The sequence below is a fragment of the Aedes albopictus genome, chromosome 3, assembly GCF_035046485.1.
Source record: "Aedes albopictus strain Foshan chromosome 3, AalbF5, whole genome shotgun sequence".
NCBI lineage: Eukaryota > Metazoa > Arthropoda > Insecta > Diptera > Culicidae > Aedes > Aedes albopictus.
In genome coordinates this window covers 356,797,940-356,810,073 of record NC_085138.1, presented here as the reverse complement: position 1 = coordinate 356,810,073, position 12,134 = coordinate 356,797,940, and the positions used below count along the sequence as shown (strand labels likewise).

The 12,134-nt window shown below is 39.4% G+C and overlaps 1 protein-coding gene across 1 annotated transcript in view; it reads right to left on the bottom strand.

The window, feature by feature from the left end:
- The window catches only part of LOC115267753 (aquaporin AQPAn.G), a 35,842-nt gene extending 26,527 nt beyond the window's left edge, over positions 1–9,315 (bottom strand). The window contains exon 1 of the mRNA XM_029874990.2: positions 8,991–9,315. Within this exon, the coding sequence (XP_029730850.1) occupies positions 8,991–9,093 (103 nt within the window). The 5' untranslated portion in view covers positions 9,094–9,315. The remainder of the gene's footprint in view (positions 1–8,990) is intronic.
- Positions 9,316–12,134: the final 2,819 nt, after the last annotated feature.

Below are 12,134 nucleotides of genomic sequence, written 5' to 3'. Positions count from 1 at the left end.
TGCAGGATTTTTTGATCAATTTGATCAAGAAACTGAAGAAATCACGGAGAAAATTCCGAATGCATTTTTGATAGATTTTCTAAAGAGCCCATGCGTAGAGTAATTTTTAGGGTTATTTTTGAATAAACTTGATGTGACGAATTTCTGTATAAAAATCTTCGAAATACTTCTTTTATTTGTAAAGATTTATGAAGGGAGTCCTGTGAGAGCGCAGAACAATCAGTAAAATGATAAAGGCGATTTTATTGCATTGAGGAGTGCGGAATGAAAATTCCCTTGTATTCAAAAGATCAAATTTAAGAAGCCCGCAACAAATAAAATTTCATAAAAAAACACATGAACAATTACTAAAGCTAAGAGCCTCTTGCGCCCTTCCAAAATCATAAAGCTACTTCTTATTCATACTTGATTTGGAATAGGAGCGGAAGCAAAAATTTAAATATAAGGTAGTAAGTTTTTCTTTTCTGGGCGCAACCGTATCGAGAAAATCAAAGAGGCTCTTTCAAGGTATTCTTATACATTTACACGTGAAAGAAAACTTCCGATTTCCGTATTTCATAAAGGGGCATCTTTTACACTAAAGGGGGCGATAAGCTTAGGGTATTCACAAGAGCACTCTTTTAAATTTTTGAGTGTGCAATCTTTTAAAAACTTAAAAAAAAGATATTTTCTTATATGTATTTGGGAGTGCGGAAGAAAACATATCCAAAATCGCAGTAAACGACCATATATATTTAGGATGCAAAAGGGTACATTCCAATATCAGAATTGTGATTTTTTTTACACGTCTATGGGCGCAAAAACAGAATATTCACCAATTCAATTTTGCTGAAATATGTAAAGGAGTAAATACATCTAAAATCACATAGAAGATATTCCTATATTTGAGAGAGCGTAAGAAAAAAATTCCAATATCACAAAAAAGATTCTTAATACAAATATGTAAGAGCAAAACTTGCAAACCAAGCTTGTACCCAAGGGATGGGTTTTAAGGGTTAATCCCTTGCCATTATTCAGGTTCTGCGCTATATCTTCTGATAGGAAAAAAAGACATCTCTAATTTTTTGATATGTTATGTATAAATGTCTCAACTTTCAATTGATGCAAAAAATTTGAAAATCGGTGGTTGCAATCATGGTGAAAAAAATTGTTTTGGAAAAAAAAATCCAAGATGGCGGCCAAAATCAATATGGCCGACCCAACTTTTTATTTTTTGTAAATAGTAGCTCTATCTTTTCTCGTTTCAACAACAATTCGTTTTGATGTGGTTTTGGAGAAATTTTCGAGTTATAACGGTTCAAATGAGCCACCATTTGACCAAAATCGAGGGATCTGCAAAAATGGTTGTGGCTCTAACTAACGGGGGTCCATCATTTTGAGTAACCAAATGCATTTTCCTTACTTTTTTAGCGAGGACTTTCAGAAAATCGGATCCTTAAACATTTTTGAAGACAATCGTGGGCCGGTCTCAGCGAGAATTACCAATATCCAAAAGTAGTTGCACTTTTTTGAAATGATGGTGCCGATTTACTTTCATAAAAGCGGGTCAAAAAAGTCTTTGAATCAAATTTCAACAGTTTTCAAAAATCCGATTTTTTTTCAAACAAAAATGACTTTTTTATTCATTATTTCTCCAGTTTGACCCATAGTGCAATAAACTGCATTATATGTCCGTTATCAAACCAAAAATCATAAAATTATGAAACAATTAAAAAAATATAAGAAAAAATCGATCATCCAATTCAAATGGAAATGCTCAATAATCTCATTTTCGAAAAAAAAATCCTGCTTGGATTGATTCGGAAACTTCTTCAAGCATTCCTCCAGAATTTCCTCCAGAGAGTTCTTTGGGAAGCCCACTTGAACTTCCTTCAGGATTTATTACTGTGATATGTCCAGGAATTTCTTCAAGGATTGATTCGCGAATTCCTACTAGGATTTTAACAGAAAAAAATTCGCTATAATTTCTCCAGTGGATTCTCCAATGATTCTCATAGACAATGCTCTCGAAATCCTTCCACGAATTTATCCAGAAATTCTTGTTATGATTCCTCAAAGGATTTTACCATAGATTACTCCAAAAATTTCTCTTGAAATTCCTCCACGAATTTTTCTAAAGTTTTCTTTAGGGATCCCCCGTGGAATACCCGCTGGGATTCCTGCAGAATTTTCTTTCTGTGATTATTACATGAATTTTTCAAAGGATTCTTCCAGTAATTCCTTTTGGAATTTTCCCAAGAATACCTGCTAGGAATGCTCCAAAAAGTCTTTCTGTGATTCCTTCAGAGATTTTTCTAAGGATTCCACCAGGATTATCTCTAGAAATTCCTGCTGGGAGTCCTCTCCTCTGGATATTCTTGCTGGGAGTCCTCTGGGTATTCCTGCTAAGATTCGTCCAGCAGTTTCTGCTGTACTTCTCCGCCGCTTTATCCAGGAATTCATTCCGTGATACCTTTACCCAAATTGTTTCACTTATGCCTCTAGGAATTCTTTTAGTATTCCTACTGGAAACCTTCTTGAAATTCTTTTGGGAATTCCTGCTGGGATTGCTGCAGCACTGCTGCTGGAATTCTTCCAGATATTTCTGGTGGGAATCCTACAGCTTTTTTTTCTGGGTTTCCAATGCAATATTTGCAGGAAATCCACCAAAAACTCCTAGAGGACTCTCGAGAGGAATGATTGGAGATATTTCAGCTGAAAATGCTTGGCAAGAATATCTGGAGAATCCCAGCAATAGTTTCTGCTGATATTCTTTGAGGAATTTCTAGAGGAATCGGTGAAGAAATCTCTGAAGGAATCATGGGAGGAATTTCTGAAGGATCTTCAAGAGAATTCCCTGGAGGAATTCCAGAATAAAATGTTGGAGTCCTCCTACTGGGAATTTTTCTTGGGATACCTCCAGATAGTCTTACTAGGATTCCTTCAAGGATTTCTTCTGGAATTCCTGGAGGATTTCCAGCAGGCCTTGATTGAGGAATCCCTGTAAGACTTCTTGGAGGATTACCCGAAGGAATCTCAAGAACATTTCCGGTAGGAATGCTAAGAGGGAGATTCCCTAGAGGCATTCTAAAGGAGTCCCTGGAAAAAATCTCTGGATGAAACTCTGGAACAATCCTTGGCGAAAAACAGCAGGAATTGCTGAAGGGATCCCATCAAGAATACATGTAGGATAGAAATCCCAGCAACAAATCCTAGATGTAATCCTAGAGGAATTCCTGAAGGAAACCGCAGAGGAATTCTTGGATAAATCCATGGAGAAAGCCTTTGAAGAGTCACAAGAAGAATTTCTGGAGGAATATCGAGAGAAAATTCTGGAGAAATTCCCTGTGCGAATCAACGAATCACAGGAGGGATTCCAGGAGAGAGTTCAAGGTGGCTCCCAAGAGGAATCATTGGTGGAAATCCGGAAGGGTTTTGGGCGCAATCCCAGCAGGAATTTCTGGAGAATCCTTTAAGAAGAAACATCAGGAGACAAATATGGCTGCCACAATGACCGACTCATGTTTTCAAGAGCATCAATCTTAAAAATTCGAAAACAAATACTCACTTGCAAAAGCTGCCTCTTTTTGCAAGTGAGCAAAGCCAGGATAAACAAATGCGGCCTGATTTGATGCTTCGTGCGTCAAATGCTAAATTGTCAAAAGAGAAATTTAAAGATGAATTCCTAGAATATTTTTCGGAGAAATCCTTTTTGTATTAACCCTCGAGTGATCGCGCTGTTGTATTATGTACAACACGTCGAAAAATAAAACTCGCTTTTTGCACTCAGCATTAGCGTGGCGCTGGCAGTGGTGGCCAACCGCGTGACTCTACTGAAGGTTAATTGTTAATTTAAATTTTTATCCATCGTTGTTTCTGAATTTTTAATTGCTATTCATTTTTGCCTTTCTCGTACACTAAGTGTACCGTCATTAGGGGTGACATTGGGCCTAGAGGGTAACATTGGTCCATTGATCCTACGGATTCAATATAAGTCAGAGAACTTGACGGTGGATGCCAAGCATCTTAGAATAATGTATTCTAGTATATTAGCACACAAAATGCATTCCCGTCGTACTCTAAATGTGCGGAATAGTGGCCCAATGTCACCCCACTTTGGCCCAAAGACACCCCGCACGACGGTACTGAAAAGGCTATATGTTCACTCCAAAAATGACTTTTTGATAGAAAGCTCGGAGGGTCGAGTCACATATACCAATCGACTCAGCTCAACGAATTGAGGTGATGTCTGTGTGTATGTATGTGTGTATGTGTGTGGGCAAAAAAACTCACATCACTTTTTGGCAGTAAACCTCAACTGATTTTAATGACCGACGGAAATCTGGTCCCATTGTTTCCTATGGTTTCCTAAATGGTTTGGATCGGTCCAGCCGTTCCGGAGTTATGGCCGTTTAGGTGTTCCGGACTGGTACTCCTGGAAGGGGCCAGACATGAAAATGCACCAATCCCATACATATGTATGACACATCAAACTGCGCATTTTCGATAACTTGATGAACGGTTAACAAGAAAATAGTCTCAGACCATATCTGAACCGGTAGTGTTCCAGAACCGGTTCCGGATGTCCCCGCGGAAGTGGCCAAAATATAATAGTTAATCCAACCCACGCATGCGACACTTCGAAGCGCGGATTTTTTGATAACCTAATTAACAGTTGACAAGAAAATAGTCTCAGACCATATCTAAACCGGTAGTGTTCCGGAACCGGTTCCGGGTGTCCCGCCGGAAGTGGCCAAATATAAAAGTGAACCAAACCAATGCATGCGACACATCAAATAGCGGCTTTTTTGATAGCCTAACTATCGGTTGGCAAGAAAATAGTCTCAGACCATATCTGAACCGGTAGTGTTCCGAAATTGGTCCTTGTATCCCTCCGCAAGTGGCCACATGTAGAAGTGAACTAAGCCCATGAATGTGACACTTCAAATCACGGCTTTTTTCAATAACCTGATGACCAGTAATCAAGGAAGTAGGTTAAGTCCACATTAGGGATCTAATTTAAGGTGATACGGGATGACGTGTTAATATTGCTATCTTCCGTCTCTCTCATCATCATTACCCTCGAAATTTTGATGATGCAAATCCCCAGTTCCAGTGGGCTGATCTAACTAAAAACTTAGTCGATTGTTCATCACATGTAAGCATACAAACGATCAAATTTTCAGCCAATTTCATGCAGTAGAATTCGAGATTTGCATCTTTAAAGTTTGAGATCAATGATTGATGATTCTGATGACGCTCCGTAAAGCCTGAAGGTAACATGATAAACAGTTGGCAAGAAATTATTCTCAGACCATATCAATGTGTTACGGAATCGATTCCGCGTGTCCCGCCGGAAATGGTCAAATGTACAAGAAAACCAATATACGCGATATATCAAATGATTTATTAGGTTACCTGATGAACGATTAGCAAGAAAATAGTCTCAGACCATATTTGGAATAACAGGTCGGTTCCGGGAACCGATTTTGACTGAAAGTGTAGACTTAGCTTTAAGTTAAAACACACATTAATAAAAATAAAAAAAACGATTTTGATTGTCCCGTCGTAAGTGGTCAAATATAAAAATCCGAACCTATGCCTGCAACACATTAAATCAAGGCTTTTTCAATAGTCCAATGAACAATTAGCCAGCAAAAAGTCTCAGGCCACATTTGGGAGAACCGGTAGTGTTCCAGAACTGGTAACGAGTGTACCGCCAGAAGTGTTAAAATATAGAAGGGAACCAAACCAAACCGCTACGGCTTTTTTGATAATCTGATGAACGGTCAGCAAGAAAATAGTTGCACGCCACATCTAAGACTACTATATAATAGTGTTCTGGACAGTCTTGTAAACATTCGACACTTTTCACTACCTTAATTTCGGTGCCGTAGTCGGGTGTCAACTTGCATTGTTACATTCATGCGCTACCGTTACCTCTTACACACAACACGAGCGGTAGGACGAAGATCAATAAACATAAACAAGGGTCAAATCAATGTCGTCTGACACGATGACATTTGTCTTATTCTAGCTTTTCGCATGGATTTCAGCCAATTCCGATTAAAGGGCTGTTTGCAGTTCAGAAGGAATTTCTCGGCCTATCTTGATGCATGGGAAATTCCTTGCCTGAATCGCCCAAGAAACCGTTTTTCTTCCATCGCAGTACGCAGTTGCGAAGAAATGTCAATTCAAATGGCAGTCACCGTAGAAACTTTCTGCCAGGAATCGCTCAAGAAGTTTCTTGAGCAATTCCTTTTGAACTCGAAACTGCGCTTAAGAATGATAATATTAGTTTATTCTTGCTTGTTGAATTGAATACGACATACATATGGCCAACACAGCTCTCATTGTGGAAGAAGACAGGAATAACAAAAACCGAACCGTCTCCCGAAGCTGCGATCGTGGTCAAGTGCATTCGTTTGACATTTTTTGTTTGTTTGTTTCGTACGGTAGTTTGATTGCTTGTGTTGCGAATGTCGGAAACAAAGGCAGCCGAATATCGACGAAAAGGTGTCAATGACTGTGATCTCTAACAAGACTGGTTCTGGAATCGGTTGCAGCTGTTCCACCAGAAGTAATTAAATAGAGAAGTGAAGCAAAATCATGCATGCGAAACAAAAAATCACGGCTTTTTCAATATATTATCGAAGGGTTAGCAAGAAAATAGCCTCAGATCACATTAGAAAACCACCGGTAGTCATCCGAAACGGGTTCCGAGTGTCCCGCCGGAATAGGTCAAATGTCAACCCATGCATCCAACACATCAATTCACGGGTTTTTAGGGAACCTGATGAACAAACAAGAAAACAGTCTGAGACCATATTTGAGACAATCGTTAGTGTCATGGAATGAGTTCCAGGTTTTTCGCCGGAAGTGGTCAAACGTAAGATTGAACCAAACCCATGCATGCGGCATATCTCTCTCTCTTCTTGGCGTAACGTCCTCATTGGGACAAAGCCTGCTTCTCAGCTTAGTGTTCTATGAGCACTTCCACAGTTATTAACTGAGAGCTTCCTCTGCCAATGACCATTATGCATGCGTATATCGTGTGGCAGGCACGAAGATACTCCATGCCCAAGGAAGTCAAGGAAATTTCCTTTACGAAAAGATCCTGGACCGACCGGGAATCGAACCCGTCACCCTCAGCATGGTCATGCTGAATACCCGTGCGTTTACCGCCTCGGCTATATGGGCCCTTGCATGCGGCATATTAAATAGCGGAATCATGAAAGTGAACAAAATCAATGTTAGCGATAAATCAAATCGTGGATTTGTTTTATAGCCTGGTAAACGTTGGGTAAGATTGAAAGTTAAGAAATTGTCAAAGTCTTCATATGTATATGCAAGAGATCAAAATCGTGACCAAAGTGATCTCATCAAATCACACCATTTCAGATTCCTGCGGTGTTAATATATAGTAGGATGGATCAACCATTAATAAGAAAATTATAGTTTGATCGCATCAACACCAAATAAAGTTTTTCTAATCCGCTTTACGTCTAAAATTACTGCTCACAATTTTGGTGCGGCTGGTTGAGCCCTCGCTCTTCTCATTGCGATTGAAATTTGAAAGGAAAATTGACCTATTCTGCATTTTTCTCAAAAAGAGGTCAACTTTACATGAATCGTGAAACCAAGAATAATAAAATATAGCCTAAAGTGTGCTGAAAAAAACTTTGTCGAAGATCGTATATGATCTGTGATTTTGAATAAAGTTAAGGTAGTCAAGTAGTCAACTTAGAGGTCTGATATTTGTCAGCTCTGTTTTGTCGTTGAACATAACATGTGCCATTAATAAGTTTCCCAAATCTATGATGGCTTTGTTGGAATTGTTGCTTTTATATATAAAGTGTTCTCAGCATTCAGGAACATTTCGGCTAACGTCGACGGAAGGATTATGAGTACACATTCGACGAGAAAGGCACTATCACCACAACGTGGATTAATCTGTTTTTTTTTATGTGAAAATTATACTTTATTGATGTAATTATTTTGTATTGAATTTAGACGCTTTCAATTGCTCTTAAATCAATTATTTATAAAAAAATTGTGTTGCATTTTTTTATTCGTTTATGGAACTTTTAGTTTCCATTGTTGCTTACACTACGATTTCATTTATTTTGTTTATATTTTTAAATGAAACATAATAACTTTTCTCTGTGTGTGTGTGTGTGTGTGTGTGTGTGTGTGTGTGTGTGTGTGTGTGTGTGCGTGTGTATGTGTGTGTGTGTGTGTGTGTGTGTGTGTGTGTGTGTGTGTGTGTGTGTGTGTGTGTGTGTGTGTGTGTGTGTGTGTGTGTGTTTTTTTTTGCCTGCTGTACCTGTACAGTCGTTTGATTGGAGCGGGAATTGAATCCTCACTTCGTGACAAACATTGAAATCCTAAATGATTGACGTTACACAACGATGCGGCATGAAACCTATTCAAAACTTTGTTTGTAGCTTATTGTTCTTGGCACACGAGTTGGAAATCACTATGATAAAGATAAAAATGTTCTCTTGCACCAATTATTTGAGTTTGAATGTTTATCTGTTCATACGTTCATATATAGCGCATTTAGTTCACCACTGGACTATCGCACGAGTTTTCAAGAGTGCGAAAACGTAAATAAAAGTGCGCGATTGCAACAAATAAACTCGGTGTGTTCAGAGCACTTATTCAGCATAAATCAAAGAAATAGTGCGCTGAAGACATAAACTGGATTTGATGCAATCGCGCACTTTTATTAACGTTTTCGCACTGCTGAAGACTGAGTGCGCAGTCCAGTGGTGAACTAAATGCGCAATACAACCAAGTACATGTACACTATTTACACTATTTACTATCGTTTCTATGAATCAATCATCCGTGATTCTAATGCTAACATCCAGTTTTCCATTTGGTTACATTTTACCCCGATCGCACTTGTTTTTATTTTTATCAAACGTTTTAGTGCACAGGCCCTAACCAACCAACAACACCCCAAATCTCGCGATTCTGCGTAGTCGCCACTTATCGATCCTTACCGAGAAACGATTGGCCCTTTTTCCCACCGTCGTCGTCACTGCCCCTCGAGTGTTCCGGCATAGGCAGATGCGCATCTTTCCCGTTCTGATGATTTGTAGACATTTTTAATTTTGCACACTCCGGAAAACCGGTTGTTGGTGGAATGTACCACTTTCTCGTTGCACCGCCGACGCCACTACAGAATCACCGAACGAACGTTTCTCCGAGTTGCTGCAATTCCAAGTCAAACGCGACTCGTACGTAGTTAGTCAAATGGCCAATGCCGCGTGGCTTAGGTACGGGGATGCGAAGCTAAAGAGCACGACCGACCGTTTTGCGCGCCAGTGCGAGGCGAACTAACGTTCGCAGATGGCATGCCCTGCAGAGGAAATTGTGTTTCCCCACTTTTGGACCGGTGCCGCCGGTAGCGGTCAAGGCGTCGCGGCGGCGCAGTCGACGCACAGTTTTACGGAGCGGACGCATACATAGGGGACGATGTGATGAAATTGCTAAATGAGAATCGAGCAATACAACCGAACTCTAGTTCAGTCGTAGTTTTTATATTCAGAATAACCTTTTCTCTTGCTAAGAGAGGGCATCAAAATTTCCACTATTTCCTAGCAAATTATTGAGATTTTTACTAGAGTTACGATGGGGAGTTCAGTCGGGCCGTATTGTTTGGTGGGAAAAGTGAAAAAGTGATGCGATCGTAGGACAGTTGCGATGAGGCTCTCGAGTTGCATTGTCCGAAGCGGAAAGTGAAGAAAATTTAATGTAGGTACATCTGGTCGACAACGGTCTATTGTCTTCTGTGCAGACAATTATTGATGGAGTGAAGACGGGGGTGCGGTCATCCGACGAGATGGATCTGGGTGAGATCATTCTGATTTTTTATACCCTAGAAAGAGTCGAGATAATTTCGCCGATGCGGATTCATGAAACTTCTTTAAAACCCATAAAGTCCAGTCATATCTACTAATTTTTCCAGCAGCTCTTATATTTACTTGATGTTGAAGCATTAAAAATGTTAAGAGAAAGTAATTCAAGCTCACAATCATTTAAAAAATAATACAGAATTGGTCAAATTATCTCAACTCCTGATAACAAGCATCACACGAGACTACTTTCGTTCAAACACATAATACGTAGCTGTCTAAGCATGAAAGTTTATTTTCCGTATTCTCCAAGTTGAATGTATAGAACTCACAGCAACGCATATCAAGTTTGTTAAATTTTTCTTCAAGTGATATGAATACTTAATTGAAAATAGGGTGCTCATATCTCCCCAATATTTTGAAATCGACGTAAATACACACATGTATTTTTTTTTTTCAAGAAATCGTTTCTTGTTAAACACAATTTAACTACAGTAATCGCAAGTATGACTCAGTAAGTAGTTCAATATCATCAAGATCGTTACGATATTACTACCGTGAACGGAAAATTCAACGTTGTTTCCAAGCATCTTCAGTCGACTTTCAGGTGGCCAAGTTAGGTGATTTGCGTGAAAAAAACAAGTGACAAGTATGTAGTAGGGTCAAGTATGTATAGTTAGGTTCTGCACGGGTAAAATGAGATGTTTGCACGGATGGTTTTAAAGGACTCTTTGTCGCGGGTACATTGCTGTGCAGTGAATTTTGTGAATATAAATCGTGTTTTTTTTGTCTCACGATTGATCGATAAAATCGAAATTGCGCTCGTTCTACGATTATCGTGACGCGTATTTCCATATAATCAGGGCCAGTGGTGTGGATCATATCACCTACCATAGGTGACTCCCAGATTCACACCCTACCTTAGCCAACTAACAAATACTCCTTCCCGTGACAACTGTGGGGATGCTGTGGATTCCACGGTTTCTAGTAGCAATGGTTGTCGAACTAATATTCCTTCCCTTTCCCGATGGCCGTAAGGACGTGGCCGGCACCGTTATTGACTTTGAAATGTTGAACTCTCGAATTGTGCACATTGGGAATGGTTAGCTAGTCCCAAGCTTCCACATTCAATGGTTCTCTGTGCAACTTCGATTGATTCTGGTCAATCACGGAGTAGCAACTACGATGTGTATGGTTATCTTTGCTTTGCTTTGCTTTGTTTTGCAAATTATTGAGATTTTTACTAAAACTGCCGCCACATTTACTTCAACTAACGATTTAAAAAGTCTGGAGTTTTATCATAACGGTGCTTTTTTGCATCACATTCCCCTACAATAATAGCAAGGGGCGTTATGAGACTGTGAGCAGCTGTGAAATCCGATGCAATGCATACATCGCAAAAGTGCGTAAATAGACTACGGTTGTTTTGTTTACCAGATACCTACCGGACATAGGGTGGTTTTTCTGTTTGGTGATTCGATTCATGTCTGGAATAGTTTGTATGTTTAATGTCACGTTTCATATGCACTGTAGTTCATCCACTTAACTTTGAATTTCATAAATACTACGGTGAAATCAATACATGATGATAAATTTCCAATGAGGGAACGTCCATTAATTACGTCACGTGAAAATTGGCCATTTTAAACCCCCCCTCGTTCTGACACAAAATAGTAAACTATTTTATGATGAGCAACAAGATTCTCCCAGAACCGCTGTCTTAGTACGCAAAACGTTAAAATGCTATCCTATTACAGAGTTTATCAGAAAGGACATTGTTGCGGTCATGGTAGAGGTACCAACCACTAGGGGTAAAACTTACATCGCTGTGGCTTCAGCTTACTTTCCTGGTGATGTTCCAGTCGAGGTGAGTCACTATTAGAGTATCTGTCTTCGAACAATATAGACATTTGCAATAATGGTGATAAACCTACTTTCTCAAATGCAATCAGACAAGAGGTCTTGGATCTAACACTGTGCAATGCTGTAATCTTGGACAAGATCACAAACTGGCACGTGTCAGATGAGATTTCTCTATCTGATCATAAACACATAATCTTCAATTGGAGTGGTGGAGATTATTCTAGAACCGCATTAAGAAATCCCAGGAAGACAAACTGGGATCAATATGTAGCTCAAATTTAGCTAGCAATTTCACTAATCCAAAGCGCCAGCATCACTCTCAAAAATAAAAAAAAGCTAGGGTAGAATTAATAACCGTCAATACAAACTTCATTGCTGAATTCGTATGAGGAGCTTTTGCATACCAACGAAACTTGGCGTCCACGG